Source organism: Embiotoca jacksoni, unplaced genomic scaffold (genome assembly GCF_022577435.1).
Source record: "Embiotoca jacksoni isolate LCO1_2020_lvr unplaced genomic scaffold, fEmbJac1.0.p SCAF_9, whole genome shotgun sequence".
Lineage (NCBI taxonomy): Eukaryota > Metazoa > Chordata > Actinopteri > Embiotocidae > Embiotoca > Embiotoca jacksoni.
In genome coordinates, this window is record NW_027185447.1 from 7286090 (window position 1) to 7312007 (window position 25918).

The 25918-nt window shown below is 39.8% G+C and overlaps 1 protein-coding gene across 7 annotated transcripts in view; it reads right to left on the reverse strand.

Annotated features, from left to right (window-relative positions):
* The window catches only part of kazna (kazrin, periplakin interacting protein a), a 191540-nt gene that overhangs the window by 50091 nt on the left and 115531 nt on the right, over window positions 1-25918 (reverse strand). For all 7 annotated transcript variants that reach the window (XM_069140086.1, XM_069140087.1, XM_069140085.1 and 4 more), the window contains one exon: window positions 8886-8993. In XM_069140086.1, coding sequence (XP_068996187.1) covers window positions 8886-8993 — 108 coding nt within the window. The remainder of the gene's footprint in view (window positions 1-8885; window positions 8994-25918) is intronic.

Consider the following 25918-nt stretch of genomic DNA (forward strand, 5'->3'; position numbering starts at 1 on the left):
TGTCAGCCAACCTAAATATTAGTACAGTCACAAAAAAGTCGAGTCACATAGTCAACATGAAGTCACATTTAAATGGATCAACAAATATATTCTTACATTACAGAATATAAATATTCTACATTCAATATAGTCTAAGTCCATTCACACTGTACTTCGAATAGCAAGCTAATGCTGGTAGCCAGAAGCCATCTGTATATTTCAGTACAATGACACGACATCACAGAAGTGTGTGAGATGTCCATTGCTAATATTTCTAAGTCATTAACAGCTGTGGCAGAAGGCTTGATTAGCTGCTCTGCAGAGTGTAACATTTGAGAATCATTCAATGTATCTTCCTGCTCCACAAAACAATAAAGCAGCTAAAGAAAATAATCTCTTGTTGTCTATTGTGACCATACATAATATACAAAGTCTGGAAATTGAATACTGCCAACAAAAGGTTTGTTAGTGGGCCTGCAGCTCAGCTGCTTCCTCCTCTATGCTCAACCGAAATGCTTCAAAATAAACAGTGAAGACACAATATGCTATTTAATACAGTTTTGTGAGGCCAGATTAGAGGGGGCTTTGTCTTGTGAACATGACTGTGCATGTGCTTATGTAATGATTACCCCTCATGATAACACATAAAGGCTGCTCAGCAGACAGCAGGCAGGGAAACTGATGAGTTACAATGTACGCAAGTGGAATCAAGTCATTGATTTTTGTTGGAACTTATTTTCCTCGTACAGTCCCGGTGCCATTTCATGAAATAGGAACAAATACCTTTTAGACATGGTGAACAGGAAAGCTGCTGTTAACGCAGCTATAATGGACATCACGTGCCTCCGCCGAGTATGCAATGGCTTCACATTACAAATCCAAGGATCAGACATGACTCCGCTATTTCCCAATTCGGGAGAAATGAAGTTCAGGAACAGAATCTGAGAAAATATATAATAGTGTCATTTATCAAGGGAAAGCTGTGGGTTGTAAAGTTCTTCCAATGCAGCGTGACCTGGTAATTTGATGACATTGTTTTTACCACATAAAGATGAGGCTGCTAGCAGGATACAACATTTTAATTACACTATTCCTGCTCCAGACCTGTTGGAACATGCAAGCTGGTGTGTAAGGTAACCAGGAAGTGGTCCAGCTGCAGCTCAGGCTCCGACACTTACAAAGACAAAGTGCTAATCAGCAGGTCTGTTGGGTTTCCTAATTAAAAGAATGTACTTGGCATGCACTCGCTATCTACACTACATTAAGACAAATCAAATCACACTACAGGGACCACGGAACAACAGAAAATTTGCTGTCTGTGTCACGCATGGCTTTGCCTGCATGATGATGAAAAATATTTACCTGTGTATAGCAGTTTAGGTCAAAATTGCTGATGCTTACATTTCTGCATGTTTCTAAGTACTAGATGCCTGGAGGTGATGAGCTGAGAACATTATCCTTTAAATGAAAATCAATTGAAGCAGCCAGCCTCTCTTTTTCTCTGCAGCCAGGTGCACAAAGTGAAGCAAGCAACACCTCACACAACCAGAAACATGTCAACCTGTCATTGTTTTTGCGAGACAAAAATGGGAGTAAAGATCAGTAATTAATTAAAATTGTGTGTGCATTGTATGTATGTGTGTGTGTGCATGGATGCAGATGGTCAGCTCTTTTATGTGAACAAAGTGGCGTCCATCTTTTAAAAAATGGCTGTCTCCAGTATCTTTGTAACAACACACAATAAACATGTTAATGGTCACCATCTCCTCATGAATTCACATTTTTCCTACCTCCTATTCTCATGATCTTTCCCAGCAGTGCAGCTTGCTCGGCAAAAACCTTGAAGCCACCCTGTATGAAATATCAGCCCACAACTGACAAAGTGTGATCTAATGGAGAAAAAATAGCGGTGAACTGTGAAGAAGACAGAGTAAAAAGGGAAGAGCGGTCCAGGCGGGGAATTTATTATTGCCTATACTACAAAAAATAATGGAGGGAGATGTCGTGGGCATGCAGTGGTAACAGCAGTCTGAGTCATTGTAAAACGATGGAAAGGGTAAATCATCTCTGGAACAGATAGAACAGAAAACTGCTGCTGCTCTCTTTGAATTTTCGACCATGCTGCAAGCTGGTTGGTGAGGTCAAATCAGGTGTTCTCGTGCAAGTGTCAAAAGTAGTTTTCTGCTCTATATGATTCAATAGTGGGCCATTTTTTTTTTTTTTTTTTAATATGTTTTTTTTGGGGGTATTTTGCCTATATTTGATAGTTAGAGTAGAGATAGACAGGGGAAAAAAAGGGGGAATAACATGCAGCAAAGGGTGGGAGTTGAGCTGGGGACTCAGCTGCTGGGGGCATTTTAGCCCATGTGGTGTGTCCTAACCACACAGGTCACTCTGTACTCAATGTAACTCAAATGGCACTGTGTTAGAAAAACTAAGAGGTCACATTGTTAAGGATGTGTAACTATAGGTGAGGAGGTGGAAAGTAACTAAATACATGTAACTATATTTAAAAGTGCTGTACTTAAATATAGATGGAAGTAGTTCTATTTCGTGCTCGTTCAACCAATATGGTTTTGCTGCACCACATGTATTTTACAGATATTAGTTACTTCGTGGATTAAGATTTTACAACTATAAACATACTGTATGATCTTTCTCCCTCTCTCTCTCTCTCTCTGTGGTAGATTTTCTTAAGTGTATGAATGATATCCATTTTTAATCCTTTTTGACACATCTAGTTTGAGTCACACATCAATGAGTTTGAAGGCTCATCAGCTGTCATAAAACACTGCAGAGCGGTTAATATTAGTCTGGAAATAATCAGATCAGACTTTGCCTTCTTTAATGAGGTCACAGTTAACGTTTCCCTCCAATGACTCCTCCATGTAGACCGTTTGTGCACGAACAGAGTGAGGCGATGTGGCACCACTCTGGTGTCAGCTAAACATTCTTGCAGTTCCTGTATTGTCATTGGAGGAGGGTTGCTTTGTCCTTCTGTCTACCAGACGTGCAGCTTTATCTGAAAGTTTTATTGGGATTCCATATCTTGTTTTGACCTTCACAGTTCCCCTTAACTGTCATTTATTAATGACAGTGTAAACTGAAGGCGCTTTGATATCATTTTACAGTCTCCAAATGCTTAACAGACATCAATTAGCTTCATTTTCATTTTCAGTCAGCTGCTTACAGGAGCCCATGTTGTTGAGTATCACCACGAAAGACTATCAGCTCTGCAATTTCCATCAATTTATAATTCCCATGTGGTATGCGCTCCAACCACTCAGCTGTCAGAACAACACATGGTCAGATGTAAATGTATGTTTCATGTGGGGGTTGTAGTTATTTTTTGTAACTTCAAAAATAAACAAAATACGTAACTTGCCCTGGTGTACCCAAATATTTGCATACAGCTGGAACTGCAGAGATTTCATAAAGAATGTTGAGGTCCCGGATTTGGTATGACCTTCAAGACGATGTCATTTCCTCTCCCATAAGCTTCACAGATCTCACCTTTTCACTCTTTTTACCCCAGGCAAAGCCCTTAAAAAGCAGGGAGGGCCAAAGTTAAAATGTCAACTTGAAGCTTTTGTTTGAAACGAGACCTCAAGGTATGAAACCTTATATTGTTAATCTACTGGGAGTCTAAAAAGTATCTGTCTGCTTTAACTTGATCTTCTCTAAATTGCATGCTATATTTATATCTATATACTCAACCAGAGCCGCTCACTTCAGTCTTTATGTTCTTTATCAGCTGTCTTACCTGCCTCTGCCTTCACGTTTAGTCGTCACTGAAAATGAACCAGCCGTTACCACTCAGCTCTCTTCCAAACATGCCAGCTCCAACAGCCACTGTCCCTCTCCACCACCACCTCTTCTGCCAATTCCCTGCTGCCAGACTCCAGCCTAGATTAGCTACCTGTGGGACTTTATAACATCCATTTGAAGGGCAGGCAGAAGGTAATACAACTGGTTGTACCATTTGGCTGTTAGCCTTGTGTCAAGTCTGAATCCAAGGTGGAATTCAGAAATAGAAAATACAGCTCCATTATCACCAGGGCACAATACTGCACCAAGGTAAACCCACAACCTAATGAAGGTGTTAAAAGTATAATAGGTACATTTTTTTAAACTAATGTCCAAAAATGATGAGACTTGTGTTACATATTTTGTTGATTTTTTTTTAACTTATATTATCCCAACTTTTTCCGACAAAGTTCAAACCTAAAATTATGGGGAAACTGTGGCATCGATTACGGTTATGGCCCATTTTGTTTTGGTTGCCTGTCAATGTCAACATATTCACTTGACCTCCTATACCTGTTATAACTTCTGGGCAAACACTGGGAGAGTAGTAGCTACACTGACTACCGAAAGCTGGTTTACTACAGCAGCTAAAAATAGGATTTCCATGGGAGCTGAACTTTGCCCCCAACACGGTAAATAAAATGCATTTGATTAGTTAAATATAAAATGCACAGAGCAAGAGACAGCAGGTGAGCGAGAGGGAGTCAAGGCATCGCTAACTACGAAGCTAAAGATCGATTTTCATTGGAAAAGGTGGTTGTTTAATAATGACTCCAACAAATCCCATGATCCCATGCTATTTCATGACATTATCAAACTCATTATTTCATAATTCTTTTGATTAAGAGACTCTTAGCAGAAGAAATTACATAGTAGGCTGAACACTTAAGAGAACATTTCTGGAATCGTTTTTAGGACTACAAAATTAATACACGAAAAACATCTCAGAGGGAACCGAGAAGGAACAAAGGGTGTTTAATTCTGAGTATTCAACATACTTAAGTTTGGGGCTGCACTGTAAAACAAGAAACAAATATTTGATCATTTGATTAAGTTATTGATTAAAAGGAATAGCAGCAAAAGAGCTGCATGTTTGTTCTGAGTGTCTTCTGAAGGGGCCCTCCGACAAGTGTCAAAGTAAGTTTATTTATGGTTGGATCTGCAATTTTTTGGGCACCTTTAGTTCATGATGGAGATGAAGGTTGTAATTAGGGCTGCGTGATATGAAAAAAAAAAATCAAACACTAAAATATTTATAAATCAAAGATCATGTTAGTTTTAACCAAATAACTGATGATATGACCATAGCAATAAAAATTGGTGCTTTCACAAGATACTTACACATTTACAAAATATTTATAAGTACACAATCATCCATAATATGGATATAATGAAGTCAGAAAAGGCAAATAATAGAACAGCTACAACCGTCTGATAAGTTCAGAAAATTACATCACTTTACTGTCATATAACACTTATGTCATATCAGAATATTACAATATTCAAAATCTGAGATGTTTTGTGGTCTCACATAATGATATTGATATAATATCAATATAATACCCAGCCCTTTGTGCACTAATATTTTAGATTTAAAGGTGCTGATTTTGATCCAAGTTGATTTGTATTCAGCTACAAACAAACCTGTTGTTAACGTTCCAATGACGCCAACTGAACAACTGCACTGGTAATAAGCACATATCTCTGGCTTTAATTTAACACAAATTTTAAGCCCGAGAGGCCCCCAATTGGAGGCCAGAGAGAAGACTTGGCAAAACTATTATTACAATATGGACATATATATTGATATTTACACATCTGAACAAATCTCACAAGTGTTCCCTTTATTATTACACCAACATTATTCAAATAGACCTTGTGGTTGCAGAGATATACTCTTTTTATTATGGGTATGCAATTTTCGAGCAGAGGCCTAAAAAATAGGTGAGTTTTTAAAAGGTTAATACTTAAATAACTTCATACAATTTAGGTCCAGAAAATGTCAAGTATATTTTAAGAAAATACAGATAAGTATTATCTTATTTAAAAATTCTTCAAAATCCATTGTGTTTTACTTTGTGACAACTATTACTAGCAGAGCGATGGCTTGCAGTGAGCACAAAGCTTATAAGCTGTCACAGAAATGAAAGGACTGAAAACACATAGTGTGTGCTTAGACATATTTTCACATCACATCATATGATGTATGGAGAATATACATTGAAGCCTAAGTTCGATGTAACACTTTGAGGGGCTAATTTATGTAGATACTGTAGTGGTGTAACCTGCCTCTGAGTGGATTCTGTGGGATTAAGAGAGACAAAGAAAACAGTAACAGCGTTCAAGAAAGGCTCAGTGGGGGGAAAAGTGGTTCATATAAGTTTGTGTCTCTGAATTGTTCGTAAGTTGTTAGCTTGTTTGTTCCAACACACTCAAACACTGACATGGACCCACGCACAATTTTTCAAAACAAATCAAATTTCCTTTGAAGACTGCTTAAATTAAGCCTTTCAACACAGACAAGTCTAACTTTTTGACTTCCTGACCTTTGAGTTCTTCTTCTCAGCAGCCCTCTTTAATGAAGCAGTTAGAAAGTGACAAAGACTAGAGATAATCAATCTGCTGCTCTGCTCCCTGGGTCCATTTCGACCTCTCAGTAGCTTTTTAATGGAAAGGCCAGAGGACACACAAGCACACAGACAAGCCCCTTTGTCTATGAACGCTGCAGCACAATTTTTGAGATTTCATGAGATCACATTTCTGTGTATCCACGGCACAAAAAAAAAAATCCCATTAAATGATGATTATGTCCACTGTAATAAGGCTGAATTGCCTCTTCTCTTCTTCTGTCATACCAGCAGTCGTCTGGATTATGTCAAAACACTGAAGGATTCTTATAACAAAGTGACCATGACCTTGTGACCATTACATATCTTATATAATAATATTGTTCTGCTGAGTTATTGCATTCTGGCATAATTAAGTGACATTAAAATAAAAAGCCAAATCTAACTATCACAAATCTGTCTAAGTATTTCTGAGCAGCTATTTCTGTTGTGAGTAAATTGCAGTGGATATTATTGCTGCCAGCAATTTAACTGCCACTCTCCCAGTGGCTGTGAGAGGGGGCTTTGATGAGGGCAGGTGTTTTGGAAAGTGTCAGCACATGAGAAAAATGGAAGTGCTCAGCAGAGAGTACTCCACACATTCACCCACACACACATCTTTACCTTCAGCCTTTCATTTATTGTTCTTTGGTTCATTTGTCTCTCTCCTCCCCTCTTCTCTGTATGATTTTCTCTCCTGACTCAGAATCCATACGCAGGCAGCCATATGTCCTTATCCGATCTTTCACCTTGTCCTCCTCCTCCTCCTCCTCCTCATCCTCTTTCTCCTCCTCCTCACAGTGCTCTTCAGCTCATTTCCTCCCCACTTCTCCCTCCCTGTCTCTCCTTCCCATCTAAGCCAATTTTCTCTGGAAGCCCTATTTGACTTCTTTGCATTGACCTTCCTATTTAAACCAGCGCACATGGCAAGCCTCACCCAGCCGGTGACATCATTACCACTTAATGTGCAGAAGCAGCACCTGTCTCTGTAATGATCTAGCACCCGCTGCTTACGTTTGTTTTCCCTCTCCTTCCTTGTCGCTCCTTCTTTCCGCAGAACTGAGATGAATCTGCTGATAACACACAGCCCCTTGGTTCCCTGTTCTCATTCTGATGAAACTTGTGGTGATATACGCGGCCTTGGCCTCTGCAGGGGTTGTGTGTGTTTTCCCTGAGTCGGCACATTTGCAGCACCCAGGAAATGACTCTAGATGCGATGCACCAGCTGCTTCGTGCTGCAGGAGAGTGTCTTCTTAAGCACCCAGTACAAATGTGTTAATTTAAAAGTGTGCATACATCTGTCCATTTCAGTATAGTATCTGCTCTCTTGACTTGTTTTATAACATAAAAAATATTGAATTTGAAAAGTAACTATAAGCTGCCTCATAAATGTAGTGGAGGAAAAAGTACAATATTTCCATAGAGAGTTGCCAAAAAAAGTTACATTCCACCACTGTAGTTAAATACCGCATATGGTTTTCCTGACTATTTGTGATCACTCTGAGTATCATCACAGCATCGACCGACGCTAATAGGAGAGAAGAGAGAACTGGCAGCCAAATAGACCCCTAAGCAAGACACTGTAATGAGGAAAAGGGCCCCTGGCGGCTGCCTGGGTGACACGAGAGATCCATACTGAAGCTGGCAGCCTTACAGGATACACTGTTTGAGAGACACTTTTGTACTGGTGCCATCGTTAGCATCTTTGATCCTCTCAACAAGACTCCCATGTCCTTGAGAGAAGCTTTTGTCATCAAAGTGCTAGAACATGTAGACAGACGACACACAAACTGCTAGAAGTCTGTTTGTCTGGAGACCTGATGACACTAACAAGAGACCTGTCTGACCACCCAGTCAGATCACAGTCAAGGAAGTAAATACAGTCTCTAAAGTTTATAGGCTGCTATCTGGGATGATTCTTGGCGATACAAGTGACTGAAGACACACAGAAGAACTGTACTCAGAGGTGACTATGGAGTAGGATAGTATTAAAAGGTCTAAATTGGTTAAGAATTGAACAAAGTGTGAAAAAACAACAACATTAAATCAAAATATGAATAAAGTACTTCCAAATGCAGTCATATAACAACAAACCTGTCAACATATTTAAGAAATTATAAGCTAAACTTTTTTCATACTTACAAATATAATTTCTATACTTAATGATATAGCATTTACAACAATCTAGGCAGTTAACAACAGTCCCTATTATCCACAGTAATGTCAAGTGATGCTCATTGCAATGACAGGTGCAGCAGCAAATGTTGAGAACGGTGAAGAATTGATGACTGCAGAAGTGCTCCCATTGCTCTCACACCATAATGAAATCCTGTTGTAGCTACTCTTGGCAAAGTCACTCTACCTCCATCTCATGTATTTGCAGGTGCAAATACAGTCATGTGTGTACAGTCTTGAATAACAGGTTAGCACTGCAACAGAAAGCCCATTTTCCCGTCAACCAGCTCCGATTCAATAGAACTAATCGACTCTTACCTTTGTCGAGGGAGGCGTCCGGAGAGTTGAAGTCCATGAGGCTGCTGATTTCAGTCTTGTAGCAGAGGTCAGTGGCTGGCGGCTTCTGCCTCTGGTGGGGAGAGGGATCTGGGAGAAGAACAAATAACAACAAGGTTACTTTGACAGATAACATGGGGAGTGATTTGGAGAGATACTGAAGGTAAACAGATAGAGGAATACATGAAAGCAAGATGAAAAAAATATTTCCAATTAAATACAAAGAAGAATACCTCTTTGAAATTTCTAAATGTACCTCACTGATTATTTTTAGCTAAACGTGTGTTTCATTGCGTGGATTATGTTTGTTAGTGTATATAGAATAAACTAAGAAGAACAACTAGAGCTTTACATTGTTCTGACTTTCATTAAAAACTCCTGTGCAGACAGCAAATAGCATAAAAACAGAGACAAAGCTGCTGTATACTCAGACTGCACAAACACATGATACATCAAAGTCGTCATCAGCTAAAGTTTTCTATTATGCACAAAAATATATGGTAGGGTACAAATTAAATATGTGCAGGAACCAGAATGATTAATGCAACACAACACACCAATCAACTCCACAAAATCCCTCTCACTACACATAATGAACTTTTCCTGCTCTCTCCTTACACGGCACTAACTCCACAGCATTCATCAACACAGCTACTGTCTCCGGGGGGAAGCGTGAATACACGTCTGTAGTAAAAGCACACGAGCTTAAAACACATGCAAGCGCACAAACACAGACGCCGCTTTGAGAGACTGCAGCACACTCAGATAAATATTAGCATTTTTATGACCATGAGTGTGATTTGATTTCTGGTGAGGTTCAGTAGTTTCTAATATAGTTTTTGGTTCCCACCAGTGGCACGCAGTGAATGCATATTGAATGCATTGCTCCAGGTCAGCTCACATAAGTGTGTGTGCTAAAATGACTTTGTCACTTCAACATGTACAGTCGACTTCTAACCGTCCTCCCAATGCAGCTCACAGATGCATAAAAGGTTTAAGTTACACTCCAAGTCTGCCGACTGATGCTTTTAGAAGAATAATTTGCTTTGCAAAAGATACAAAACATTCTTCAACAATTAAGATTCTGCTTTGTTCACAAACTAAAATACACCATGCAGCAAACTGCAAGTCTTTTCACTCTTTAACCTCCTCTCTGGCCTGCCATTGCTTCAACACCCACATATTAAGACACTGTTACTGGTCATATTATTTGCAGTAATTGAGCACAGATGTGTCTGGAGGCTCAAGTTCTAGGGGTACTGCTGTCATTATGGCACGATTAGTCATCAGGCGAGATGGGCTTTATAAGGCTACAAATAACAGCCTGGCAGCCTGCCCCCTCCTCAGGTGATTGGCAAAAGTGCATGAGGGCTGTTTTTTTAAAAAAAAAAACTGCATATAACTTTTTCCCACCTTGCAAATGTATCATATTTTTTCAAACTTGCCCATGGTGCAGCCTCTGGCACCGGGAACACAGTTGTCAGGTTTTTTTTTTCAATAATGTTAAAATTCACAGTGCATACTTATCTGCTATGTTCAAGCTGCTGCTGCCCAGTAGCCTCATGAAAATGTTTTATCTTCCCTGCATCGCGCCTTTGACAGGCCTTCACCGACATTTAGAAACTCAGGGGAAAAGGTGGAATAAATGCAGAATAAAGAGGTAAACCATCATGGCGGCTGGATGATGGAGAGGAAATGCAGAAAAACATACTGCAGTGAGCTCAGCTGTCATTTTAAATTTTGTTTACTGAAAATGTAATTCAAAACTAAATGAAACTTAAGTACCAGACTTAAGTAACAGACCAGTATTTGGTTTATTAATAAACTCTACATTGTCTTCACAAGTCTTAATTCAGTCAAAACACATGCAGGTGATATTTGATTATACTTTAACTGGCACTGTCATAAGTTTACAATACTACAATGATCAAAAACCTTGCACTTTAGCAGTTTGATACAAAAAAAATGGATAACAAGAAATGCATGTTTTTCTACTTTGCAGTTTTATTTTCGGCTTATTTCTGAACTTAAATCATCTATTAAAAAGCAGGTTTAAGAAGTCTGACATCAAGAACCAAGAAATCATAATCTGTAAATTGACTGGATGAGAGTTAGCAGTAAGGAAAGAGAATGGTCAGGCTGCTGTTCATTATTCTTTAGTCTTGGCATTGTAAAATGGTATTTTTTAGCCAAATTAAGTTATCAAGGAGGCGGTTGTGATGTTTTCTCGGTCACTGTTCATGTGACTGAATCAATATCCTCTTGAAATCACTGAATATGTGGGCATAGTGAGGTCTCAGTGCCTCATATTGATCTTTGGGCCTTTTGCTCGGCTCACTTAAGCTGCAAGTTGATGATATGGAAGAGTGGGAGAAACAATGAAAAAATGTCATCTCTCTTGTTGTTCCTTCATTATGCTACCTCCTGCGCTGCACCTCAAAAGAGAGTCAAGCTTTCTATAAACCTCGACTGACGCTTGTTGTATGAACCATGTTTGGAGGTGATCCATTAAGGATTTGAGATAAGAGCATCATTTCCTCTCTCTGTTTGCTGCTCATTTCCTCACAGGCCAGCGGGAACACTATCTGACAGAAGACACAATAAGCTCAGCCATCATCTCCCTGCAAGTGTGGATATCTGCCACACAGAGTTAAAGCCATATACTGTAGGTCATTTTCAGAGTGTGTATGTTTGCAGAATCTAAAACCATGCCTGCATTATGCATGGTAATAAAATCAAAAGGAGTAAGGCAGGCTAATATGGAAAAATTGTCCATCTTTTTACCGATTTCATTCAAATTCCGAGCACATACTCACAGTGACAGGGTTGCGATAATCTTAGAAAACATAACTTTTATGAGAAAGCAATGAACTGCACTGCAGCAATCTTTTTTTGATGTTGTTATTTTGTAACGATGATGAGAATTAATGACACTTCATGACTAAGGTCCATCTTTTCTACCATCAAACCTCAATTCACTTCATCAATAATAAACAGTTTAACTTAATATTGAGCACACAGTTAAAGGAAAAGGTAATTCTGCTGTGATGAAATTTGGCTCAGAAACTAAAACAACCACCGTACTCATGTGGCTTTGTAATGATGTAATTATCTGAATCACTCTGCTGGTCTACTTGCACTGAAAGAACCTGTACCTACATGTAACACAGCTCCTCATTGGAGAGTACACACCACTTAACGAACATCTGTAACGTTCTGAAAAATAAAAAAAAATGCCTATGTTACACAGATATGAGCCAGGTGTGTGCAGGTGTAAAAGCCGTCAGTGTTTGAATTTCTCTCTGAACCATTAAGGCTAGAAAAAAAGACAGTTTTCCAGAAGCGATCAGGAAGGCAGTGGGGTGCAGCTCCAACGAGGCTGTGACAGCAGGCTCTCCGCTGCATCTTCAAGTGGTACCATTCTAAAAGCATTATAAACACGTCTGCCTTTAAACGTAGTCAGGCACAGACTCTCTCACAGACTACTTTGTGTCAAGCTGACTGTGGCCCTCAGTCTTAACGTAAATATAGACAGTGAGACCATGTTCCCTCAGAATATGCACTTAATTTGATTATAACTACTTCCTTATATGCTGAGAAACACGGCATTGTTGCAAAGACAGGACACAAAAGCAAAAGGTGAAATGGATGCAAAGTGCACACATACTGCTTAGTATAGTGATGACATCATCTTGGCATTCATTTAAAATGTTGTTATTGACAATTTCCCCTTACTATTAATATCTGAATTTAAAAACACAAACAACAGAACCATTGCTATTGAAAATAACTATTTGCATTACTACTTAAAATCCTTCCATTTAACCTGAACTGTTGTGTTTTAACAATATAATCATCATAATGAAGGCTTTTGGTTCTTGTTTATGGTGAAACACACTGTTTCTCTTTGACCATGAACAATGTTATTCTCTTCTTTTAAATAAAAAAAGAGATGTGTGCCTTCAGTGCTGCTGCCTGACTGTTGATCCAAAGGGCATCTGATGCTAACCTTTACATTGTTGCAGTAAAACTTTCAGGGAGGACTCAGACTTTTCCAACAATAACCCCCTGCTGTGCCTCCTCTCAGCAGGGATGAAACACAAAATCCAAGTCAGGTAGGGATGCATCTCCCAAAATAAACTGCTCCCTCAAAATAGAGGCAGTCAAGCCTGCTTTACCTCACAGATGCAGGAGGAAGATTTGGTTCAAACTACAGTCTTCATTGTGTATTCTTAAAAGGACCCAGAAACTTGCTTGTGGGGTTTCAAGTATTTCACAGTTGGTCAAAAGATAATCTGTGAAGCTGAGGAAAATATTCAGACACTTGAGGCTTCAGTGGCAAAACTCAAAAATACGATTGTTGTTATTATTGCTGCTACCCTGAGTGCAACCATTTATAGGTCTTATTTAATAATTTTGTTTCTCAAAGCACAGGATAACAAAGTGCAATCAAAAAGTTCAGAGATTATTTCTGTTGTGCATGAACTGAGTGCAGCACACGGAGCATGGGGGAGCCACTGTATACCCTTCATGAGTACGTTTTCCAATTTGTGTTACTTCATGAACATCAGCACCTGCGTTCCACACATTTTTGTGATCAGTAGTATGTGCGCAGTTGCGATTTTACCGTGGAACTGAAAGTTGAGCAGAGAGTGCACATCGAATGAGTCAAACTCGGAAAATCGGCAACGGAGACCCTTGAAATGCTTCAGAAAAACAACAGCAATGAACCAATGAGCCGGAAGAGCTGTTTTGAGTGACATTCCAGTTTCCGAGGTGCAGAAAGTCACTGTCCAAACACAAGGAAAGAGCATCAGGTCAGGAGCGCAACCAACTGGGTTTTCAAGTTTCAGATCCATGGTGAAATGGCAAATGCACACGGACTGTATCAGTGGTAAAAAAAAACACGTGTAACAGGTGCTGATGTTGATAAAGCGACATAACTTGGAATACTTACTCGTGAAAGTTGTTACTTCCCCATGCTCCAAACACATTTACTGTGCTGCGCTCCCTTTGTACGGAAGAGGAACAGTCGCGCAGCTTTCTGATGATTATTACCCTTTGTTCAGGCAATATGTCAGTCTCTAAAGTATGAAATGACTTACACTTATCCGTCACAATATATGTGTATTCAAAAAAACACGGCAGTGATCTTGGGTGTCACCATTATATCAAAGCCAAGCAGCGGTTACAGTTAACAGCTATCACTAGAAACTAATACAAACCAAATTATCAGCACTAGATTATGACTCTACATTCACAAAGAGTTGAAGTTCACATCTCTGTAGATATAGTTATAGAAGTAATTTAAGCTGTCACAGTTTTAATAGCTGATCTCTATATGGTTATAACATAAAAATTGCTATCCTGGAATTTTTGGTTAAATATTGCTCAGTCCTAATGGGAAGATTGAGTGGAATTACTTGTCTTTATGGTTGGGCAGTTCAGTCTCTGTCTCATAAATTCCTGTCACTGCCCCACTTCCTTCGGTCCTCTCTTCATCCTCAGCTGACTGACTCCAACATCACCTGTCCTTTTTTCCCTCATTTTTTTTTTCTATCCTTTCTCTGTCACTGTTTAATGGGGTTCCCCAAGCTCTGAGCCGGCCATTTTTTTTTATCTGCTGGCACAGTGCAGGGAAAGGCGACGGCTGGAACAAAAGAAGACCCTAATGAGTAGTGGAGGTGATTAAGGAATGAATAGACGCTGCTGCTGGAACCTTCACCAAGCTGCCCACGTGCCCCAGCTCAGTCTGCAATCTGCAGATAGACACTGCTTCGCTTTTCTTACGTCTGCCACTCGCCTTTAATTGCACTGACATTCTCTGGTCCCAAGGCTGCCGGACTTGTGATAAAGCTTGTGTATTCATGCATAAATCACCACCAGCCAGGACAGACCTTTCCCCCTCTTCTTCACCTGCCTCAAGACCCCAATTCAAGGTTCCCTATAAATATACTGCTGATAAATGGAACTAATGGAGCAGGGTTGTGATTGCAGGGAGCCGGTGCTTAATGTTTCGCTGCCCACACTAACCACCCCAGATCTCAAGATGCCTCATTGTCAATTCATATTGTCATGAAAGGCGGCTGGGTGTGCGAGGCAGGCCATTCAAGGAAGTGTGTAGGCTGTGGATGTTATTAGTTGGTGTAAGGACTCGGGAGAAAATGAGCTGCCGCTTGAGAGACTAAACCAAGGAGAAGAGGGCTTTTGTTAGCGCGTGAATGTCATTTTCACAGTGGCCATCACAGGAATGATCACATCACCAGTAGAGTGAAAAATATGTCCATTTGCACAGCTCCATGACAGACCAGACACAGGTGCCTGCAAGCACTACAGTTTTTAAAATGGCCTGAGCACGGCCACTTCAACAGAGCACTTGCACCTAGAATCAAAGCACTTTGGGAGATGGAGAGCAGCATGACAGCATCTGTCAGGCAGCTGAATAGTGATGAAAGTGCATCCTCCGACAACATGCTGCATTTAAGATCTCATTTGAAGGCTTTGACTAATACCTGAATAATACTTCTGACAGGTCTTGATATTCTTCAACAGCCTGCTTTAACTGTGAGAGTATATATTTTATGTATACAGAAATAGTGACAGCTTATTAGATATGTTTATAATATTTAACTCTAATTGCTAACTAGGGAAGCTGTTAGTCAACTTGCCATTCACTGGATAAGGATATAAATACTTCTGACTGTATTAAATCAATAACTATAATTTTTTTGGAAATACTGGAATAATACTTCACTGTCTTGTTCAAGAGTGAACATGACGGCTCAATATCATCCTCACATCTGTCTGTTAAGTAAAAAAGTGTTCCTTAAAATCTAGATTGTTAATTTTTCAAACCATAGTACTGTATTACTGACATTCCTATCAAACATAATCTTACAATATGATTAAAATGCTCCCCGGGAATTTGAATTACACCAAATTACTTTAACCCTCTTTACAGTATTCTTACATAAATCAGAGAATCTGTAGATACCTAATAAACTAATTAAAAATTTGCCTCGAGAATCAATATGAAGATATTTGAATAATTATATCCAATGCAATTATGCACAAAAAACAACAACCTGGAAGGTAAAATTGAAAATAAATCTTCTTCAGCGCTCCTCAATTTGTTCAGAATCAATTTAAGGAATACTATGTTTTATGAGCAGCTTTTAACACCAATTATGACTCAAAGGCAGTGCTAAATTATTGAAGTGTACTATTCTCCAAAGGACCTTGAAGCATGTTTTTTAAAAAAAAAAATGTATTTCCCCTACAGTAGCAAAGCACACCAATGTTGTGCACATTGTTTGCATCTTTTCTTTTAGCACTGGGTGTATTACTGTATAATATTATAATCTGGAAACATTTCACAACATTTTATCTGAAAAGCCAGCTCAATACAGTTGCCTGTGAAAATGTAATATATTTCTGTTATTTTAATGGGTTTTGAATTGAGCCTGTTACGTAGGGAGGCAAGCTGACAGGACAGCTCAGTCAAAAAGAACAAAGGAACTAAAACCAACAAAGTACAATTGTTTTGACTGATTGTGTGCAATCTAATCGAGATTAAATGGAAGGTGTTTGACTAGATTAACAATTGAAATGGGGCTAATGTGATGAATACATGACTTTCTATTGACAATATCATCATTGTCATAATTTTTTTATTCTTTATCCACTGGGGACAGTAAACATTCAATGACTTTTAAAATACCTGACACAACAAAAAAAAACTGGCCAAACAGGTAAAAACATCTCGTGTTTAAATATGGTGATGTTTGCACGCGCGCGCACGCACGCACGCACGCACACACACACACACACACACACACACACACACACACACACACACACACACACACACACACACACACACACACACACACACACACACAAGGTCTGGGTCAGACGTTGGGGGACCAGGACAACCTGATGTGAAGTGGACAACTGGAACAGACTTGGACAAGACTGAATTGATTGAACACTACTATAAGAGTAGGCCCAAGGAGAGAGGTTACGACATGCAACGTCTCTGGATGAGTTGAAGACCAACATCCACCTTGACTAAGAGGCAGTTGGTGGCCCAGTGCTCTGACATCAATCAGTCACTTCAGGAAATGGCAATACTGCAATCGTAGTAGTCAAAACAAATTCGATTGAGGGAATGGACACAATTTTCAAACATTTGAATTGTTATTATGATATAATTTTTTTTTATGAATATATGCGACTATCGTTCTGCCTTGTTTCCCCTGTTTTTACCGGCGCCTGGTTGTAATACCTTACTCCTGTCAGATGGTGGTGGTAATGCACCGAAAAGCTGTCTATCAGCCTCTGTTAAACAACATGAGGAGAAGAAGAACATGTTGCAACAGTCTCCAGATCTTTGCAGGTAAAACTGTGACGCTGTGAAATTAGATGCGACGTCACGAACAGGAGAAACATGCAAAGACGACTGCTTTATCAGTAAATGTAACTCATTTACAGTCAAGCAAGGCTCTTCAACTTCTCTCATCATCAAAACAAACCACATGACACACAGCTCTGCTCACTATCAGCACCACCACCATCAGGGAGCTCATCAACTCAAACATGTCTCTGCAAAATAAATACTGGAGATACTTGGGGTGTGAGCACCAGCCTGAATGCAATCACAAAGCTAAAATGTCCTCACAATATTGAATTGAAACCAAAATTTGTCCACTTAAAAAATAGAGAAAGACTCAGCGACTCCCTCACACACACACATACACAAACAAGAGTCAGTACGACAAAAATCCTCCTCTCCTCTCAAACTCATCCCAGCCAGTAACACGTCTTCTATCCCTCTCTGATCAGAAGCTCTTCTCCGTTCCACTTTCGCCCTTCACACTGAAACTCTCTAACACCTGACAAATACCCATCTCTGCTCCTCATTTTTGCTTTCATTTGCCGACTGTAGATAATTTCTCTCACTCCGTCCATGTCCTCCCCTTCAAAGGATGCTATTGCTCCCTCCTCCAGACCTCAGCTTATTCCCCGCCTCCTTTTCTCTCTCTCTTTCCTCTCACCTCCTGTGCTTTGCTGACTTCGTCCCCGTTTCTCATCCATATTTTCGCTCTTCAGGTCGTCTCTGTCGCTTCACTCTCTTTTCTGCCTTCCTCTCAATTGATCTCTACATTTGTCTTTGTGCGATACAATAACGGGAAAAATTGGAATTGAGTGAACCTCAGAGATTTGTGGGAGGCCATTTTTTTACTTCACTCCCGCACACACATTCTGATTCAGTCTGTTTATCTTCAACATTAAGCACTCCCTCTATCTCAGGCAATTTTTTTTAGAAAATGAAGTGAGCATCAAAAGGCACTATTAAGTGATAACGGTAAACTGCCAGGCAGGCACAATAACAACACCAACCCAGAAGGTGAACAAGACAAGAACAGAAAAGCTGGCAAAGTGATGGATTCTGTGCTGTGTGTACCGTTTGCTCAGTGTTCATTGTCGTCTGCAGCGGGACAGCATTTTGTGATAAGTATGTACCGATGCAGATTATGTGAGCCTCGGAGAATCTTTTTTGTCTCCTAACACTGTTGCTACTGACAACCACATCTGTGTGCTTCTCCAGTGTGCAGCGCAGTGTTATTAACGGTCCCTAATCTCTGAATTGACTGCGGCATTTGTAGAAAACATGCAAATTGTCAAATAAAAACAAAATACAACAAAAGTTGTATTAGGAGGCAACAAATTCACAATTCTTAAATTATAAACTCCATTTCAAAACCTGTTATTAAAATCCAAACCTAATTGATTTATCAATGTAGAGATTTTTTTATGTTTAAGTCTTTTTGACTTTTGACAATATATTGCCGTCAAATTTAAATGACGTACAGTGAAATTTGGTTTTCCTTTTTGAGAAGTTTGGTCAACAAAACCTCGAAGCATTTTAGTGCATTTTTCACAATCACAATTTACTAAGCAGTTAAATTTACTTGTGAAAAAGCTTTTGACATTAAAACAACAGCTGGCTGTAGCTACAGTTTAAGGTCCAATTTTCAAAAGCACCCTGGTGATGTAAATGGATGTCTTGACTTCTGTCCTAACTGCTCTGTACATGTTTTGGACTGGACTGTAGGTGACCAACACCAGGAGAGGGCAGTGAAAACTGGGAAACTTCCCTGGGAAACTGTGATGACAAGGTCTTCTTATCCCCATTCATGTGGCTAAACCTTTGGCAGGAGGATTTGATGCCATATTGAAGACATTAAACTGCCTCCTGTGCAATTTCTCTCAAAGTGGGGGGGTCTGGATTGGTCCAACCAGAGCATGGAGGCCCACATTAAACTGGTATTGTACAAACAGTGTTTTAAATTGGGCTTAAACACTATGAACAATTGGAAAATTTTATAATTTTTGTTTATCTAAATCATCAATTTACCTATAATTGTTTTGATAGTGTCATAAATGTTACATACATGTTAAGGGGTTTAAGTCGTATGTGCATAGGGGTTTTTAGCTCCTTGTTAAGATCCCACTCTGGCTTGGAGCTCTGTTGATCCTTAAAGGTCAGAGGTCACAGAGTAGTGTCTCTGAAGATGAAAAGGGTTTACTGTCTTCATAAATTCATTCAGTTTGGTAACAGCTCTCTGCCAATGGTCCTCCAGGGGAAACAATATACAGCAAGAGAAAGACTACTATCAAAAACTGAGGCATTAAAGAACCGAAGCAAGAAAAAGGCTTTGGTCAGAATGAAAAATGATCAAGGAGGGTTTGGGCGAATTCATCCTCTCTGTGAGTGATGCATTTTGTCAATACACAAAGTGGAGGAATGCACTCGTGAATTGGATTTTTCTTGCCAATTAAGGACGTTGAAGGCAACACAGGAGTCTGCCCATTGAGGGATTATTATTATACCTGAGTGTACGAGTGTGTCTGCGCTGCTGGTCTGGCACGTGCCCGGTGTGATAGATGTGCCGCAGCGTTGCCCAGAAGCAGGTACAAATGTTTCCAATTATAAGACAACGTGTGAAAACTGAAAAGCAATGGATGAAAAGCAAAGAGAGACAGAAAAAAAGCTGGAGGGAAGTATGTAAGGGAAGATGTACACACATGTGTGCATCTCTCGTGGTTTCACTTTGATGTCTATGTGTATTTTGAGGTGTTATTTTAAAATATTTATGCAACTTTGTTCATCTGAGATATCCTGCTGTGCACCAGAAAGACAATTTCTGTGTTTATACTGTATGTCTCTGTACATTGGATATGAGTGATGAGCTTAATGAGCAGGATATGGCTGCGTCAATTTGAACACCTTGAACTGGGTAAAAGATTATGCATGCTTGTCTGTATCATGAAAGCTGAATATGACAGAGGTGGCAGTGGCAGTTTATCAGACTAGAAAATGTAATGAACATGTGTTTGTCTTCCATCTCACAAGTGTTCCCAGAACAGAGAGCTGATGTCGGGTCACACAGAGGCCAGTAAATATTGAAAAACTGTTAGGCAATGCATGAGAAGTTAAAACCCACTTTGAGGTTTAGAGTTGGGTGTAAAACTATAAGTGTAGCACTATATAACAAAGTCTTCCGAAGTTTTTTTTTATTATGCAAAATTAATTAAAGAAACTATTTCACACTGTGAACAGAGCCATCTCCCGGTGGCCCTCTGTAATATTGCACTTTATGACACTTCCTCGTTGGCTTCAGACCCAAAAGCTACGTCCACTTTTATACACAGTGTGTTGTTCATACTAATTTTCTTTCTTTGTTGTGGTACGAGAATGGGCTAAATGTTTTCATGAACAGGATCTGGCTGTTATTGGACATGAGTTCAATCCACTGCTCAAATGACGTGTGACAGATTTCTTCATTGTTGCACAACGATTCCTCAACCTATTAACATGCCTAGTCAGTAACACAGTCTACTGTTTGCGGGAAAAGTGCTACATAAATAAAGTTTATTCTTATTATCATTATTATTATCATCATGGCTGTAACCACTCATCTATAACTTCTTTGGAGTAATACGAAACATATACAGGACTGGGCTCTTGGTTAAGGAGATGAAAAGTTTGTTTAGAAAATATATTATTTTTCACCATAGATCTTTAACCAGCCGTGTACCATTTTCAACTTCTCTGTGACAACAAATAATTGTCTATTAATTTGAACCTGCTTCAGGTCCAGTAGCATCAGAGAAGAACTCACTAGTTGATTAATTAAATCTGGACTTCTTGTGCAGCGGTTTGCTAGTCAATATTTTTTTTATTTTCCATGCCATTATTGTTCTTCAGTATTTTTCCATATACATCTTTCCCATACCCGTTAAAGCCCTTCTATTTCAGGCGCATTGGCATATGTGACAGACAACTGATGTGCCACTTCTTTTCAAGCCGACATGTTCTAGTGTACAAGCGGACAATAAAAAAAAGTCAAAGACTGCTCCCGTTGTACGTGAAGAGAGCGCAGAACCGTGACGTGCACAGAGCCGCGGGAAGCTATAAACTTCATGAGTAAGTATATCAAGTTCTGTCGGCAAGCAACGAGTGTGTTGCTTCCCAACAGAAAATTAAACGTTTAAAATGTGCTGAGAGTGGGTGTATTGTCATGTTGGAGAATCCCAGTGCCATTGCATCACAGTTCAGGTCATTTGAAAATGGTGCCATGGTGTTGACAGTCTAAACCTGGGAGACAAATTTGGTGTGCACAACCCCGTGGGAGAAAACAAACCTGGTTGCTACTGACCTGATGTGCCTTCTTTGATCTTGAACAGTGACATTCTGCCCCTAATTCTTGTAAAACATAATGCCACTCAAAACACCTCACCCGGCTAATTGCGTCATTGCTGTAGATTTTCTGAAGCATTTCAAGGGTCTTCTTTGGCAATTTCCTATATTGGACATGGTGCAATGGCAGTTACACACAGACCACTGCTCCCAACAACGTGTCTAACTCAGGTATTGATTTTGATCAAGCGACATAACTTGGAATATTTACTCAGAAAGGTCATAGCTTCCATCTGCTCCATGCATGTCACTGTGCTGCACTGTTCACGTGCAAATGGAGCAGTCTCTGAATTTTTAGTTTTCCCCTTGTAATTTGAATCAGTTCCTGAGTTTGAAATTAAAATGTAGGATCAACCTTGTTGATATACAGTATATCAGGGTTAGTTTGCCTCCAGATTCTTTTCTGCAACCAGTGGCTAAAATAAAATAAGGTCAAAGTCAGAGTTTACACAATCAAATGCCAGCATTGCGACGCTCCACATCACACAGAACTGCCACAGTCCAAATCAAATCATTGAGAATTGTCGACTTAAAAAGATTTATCTTGCCTACATTGATGGATCTTGTGTCAAGATGCACATCAAATTGGTCCCAGAAGAAAAGAAGCACACTCAACCTCCGCAGAGAGCGGAGCAACGCAGGCACTGCAAATCAAACAGGGTACCAATGTTCCATGAAGCTCACAGAGCATGACGGTGCCCAGCGCTACACTACTTATTCTATATCTCACTCTGCAAAACAAATTGCCAGTAAAGCATTGCTTACCCCCACTTCAAGGCCAACCAACTGTCAGACATAAAACTTCGGTGGGATGTTACACATCAAGCAAGATCTTTTCACAGCTCAGTACTTCAGTCATCAACTGGGGAAAATCCTGCAGCATGAATACCAAATGATGATCATGGTATTCCCTGTGAGCTCTGGAGGACATGAGATATGGATAACGGAACAAACCACTCTACTCAGTCTCTCGCTCGACAAACTATGCATTTTTCATCGTGTTATGTGTAAAAACAGTTCTTTTGTTGGAATTATTTTGGTCTGCTGGAGGCAAACTGACCAGTAAATCAAATTAAACTGAATGATCAAGGCGATTAGATTAATAAACATTATACTTTTTTTTTTTAATGTATTAGACAGGCTTGTTAATTCATGATTAACAGCTTTGTTGGATCGAGTCTCAAAATATTTTGAAACACATTACCTGGCTGAAATGAAAGCTGAACTTAAATGAGGAGAAACACAAAACAAAATGTGCAGTAACATGCTTCTCTTTGATCAGGGGTGGGCAATTAACTTTCCCAAGGGGCCTCATGAGAAACTGAGACTGCTGTGGAGGGCCGGACCAATAGGCTGAACTCAATTCTGCTCAATATTAAATTTATCTCTTTATAAAAAGCAATAAATTGTATGGTTTTTATTCGCTTCTACTGGTAGTAGTAGATGTTATAATTGGACTATTAAAATGTGGTGCAAGCATTGTAAAAATGTCAACATTACATCACTATTCAATCAACCTTCACAAAAAGATTTTGAAAATGAGCATATTTTTGCAGTATTTCAAAGACCAGCATTAAATTAACTTTATACAAAAATGTAATAGGTGCTACTGATATTTTGTTTGTAGTGTGATTACCTCATTTGCTGTTTTTCAGTTATTAGTTTTTGTTCAGTGAGAGAAGGGTTTGGTATTTTCGGGTGTTTGTTTGAATCCCAAAAAACTCTGAGATCTCAGAAAACAAAGTGCAAATAAAATTGGATCCTTTAAGTTCCTCGGATTTTGTCCCTACCGCCCATTGACAGGTCTCATCTTGCCTCAATTTGAAACAATACACTTGGCAATCAACATACTTTTATAACATATACAGTAACTTTAAGAAAAAAATCAACACACACACACACACACACACACACACACACACACACACACACTGTTATGTGCTTCCCTCGCGCAAGGTCAGCAGCGGTAACGTTGTGCTTCCGTTAGCTTCATGGCTTCATTAGTTGCCAGCGGTGGAGGCTAAACAGCTCGTAACAATGACCATAATTAATTCACATTATACAAAATGTTGTTATCCTGACTGGTTTTTACTTTGCGATGTTCCTCAATGTAAATTACTCACAATTCTCGGACACAACTTAGTTAACAAGCACTCGATATCGCTTGGGAATCTCAAAATGTCGTACTTTGCTCCAACTCTCGTGTGCGTCGTGCACCTGTCTCAGCTGTCTCACCTGGTCTCCGGCAGGTGAGCGCGTGGTTCACAGAGTGGGAGGGGCGGATAAGGCTCTGCTGCGTGCAACCGCCAGGAGGTTCAGACCACCAGCTCGCGTGGTGAGACGTTCAGGGAACATCTGTAAATTGGGCTACTGAACATTACCTGGGTTCCACATGCATGATGTACACTTATTTACGTTTGATTCCTAATTTACCATTGACCTCACGCGGGCCGGTCAGGGACAGCCAAAGGGCCAGATGTGACCCGGGGGCCGTACAATGCCCAGGTCTGTCTTTGACTGTATGCGATTCTCATGCAGTGAGATAACGTGCAACTCGGCCCACATGGTAGCTGGTGAGAGCAGGTGAAAGGGTTCAGATAGGAGACTCCTTTAGGAAATGTGGAGGGGGAAGAGTTCCTCCTTCATCAGCAGCTACAGCTGAGGTTCTACTCAACAAGCCACTTAACCCCTCGCTGCTCCAATGGAGAGCTTCAACAGGCAACTGCAGATAGCTGAGGAAGCATTGAGTGACTCCCAGGTGTTTTTGGAGGAAAGTAAGTGTGTGTGTGTGTGTGTGTGTGTGTGTGTGTGTGTGTGTGTGTGTGTGTGTGTGTGTGTGTGTGTGTGTGTGTGGAAAGCGCGGGGAACTAGAAAGGAACAAAAGTGCTTATCAACTTTATCTGGGTGAAAGCAAAACTTAACAGAAGGCATATATTGTAACCAAAGTTAAATTATGGTCACGTCATGGCATATTTACATTTTAGAACATTTTTATTTAGCATTTCTGGATATTTTTAATGATTCTACTTTTTTCTTTCATGGGTTTGTTTCCAAACACATTACGCGTGAAAGTATTTGCTGAAAACGTGAAAACTCTGAACTGTGTCGTACTGAATTGTGGAGTTAGAAATTGTTACCGTGAAACTGTTTTTCATCATTTCTGAGTTCTTGTTAAATGCTTTCTGGGCCTGGTCACCATTGAAAAACAGATTTTATTCCATTTATTATCTAGCTATACTATAATAAAAGGAAAATAAAAAGTTCAGGATTTCTTGGGGTGCCCAGAAATTACAGCAACAATATAATAGAGCGTATTGGCCTCAATGGTTCTCCCACTCGATCACAAGTTATTACACCAACTTACAGCCTCCAGTTTCCAGCCTAGCTATGCTTTTGTCATTTCAATTCCCAAAGGATAAGATGAAGAGGTGCAGTGATTGTTTGAAGAGTCACACTGATGGACTGCTCTCAACTGTCTCCATCTCTGGCCTTCATACTATTGTCCCGCCGACATTTGGTACTATCGTTGGTAAGGACATGCCCACAAATGTGTGCTTATGAACTCAGGTCTGTTTTCCCGTTTATCGCTGTTCAGTTGAGCTATCAATCAAACACTAGTTTCTGGTTAATAATATTACGTTCTTCTTAATAATATTAATAATAATAAACCCTCCGTCTACACACTCCAAATATACAGACTTAAAAGGTCAAGATGTCTCAAAGGCCATCTCTCACTAGCAATGCTATAAATTGTTATGTGTGTGGACGGACTTGACATAAAACCATAAAAAAAAGAGGAATATTATGATTAAATTGGGTCATACATGGATATAAAGCTGTCCCGTTGGATTTAAACAATGAGTAACTTGGCTGCATCGTTGAGTTCTTCTGTCTCACTTTCACATAAACACAAATAATGACCCAAAAAGCCTCTTTAAAGTTTATCCATAACTTTGCAGCGTCTCCAGATGCTCATGTGACAGCTATTAGGGTTCTATAAAGCCTTTTCATCACTCCACCAAAGCACTCAGCAGCAGCAGCAGCGGCAGCAGCATCGATGTGGAAACCATTCAGGTGTGTTTCAGAGCTTTATTGATTGGCAAATGAGGAAAACATGGGATTGGGAGGGGTGTGTTGTGGAGGAAATCTCAAGGGGGGGGCAGTGGGCTGGGAGGGGAAACAGTCAGCACCAATCAGTATCTGAGCTTCAGTGTTCTCAGCCATAATGGATCAATCTACTGTACACACA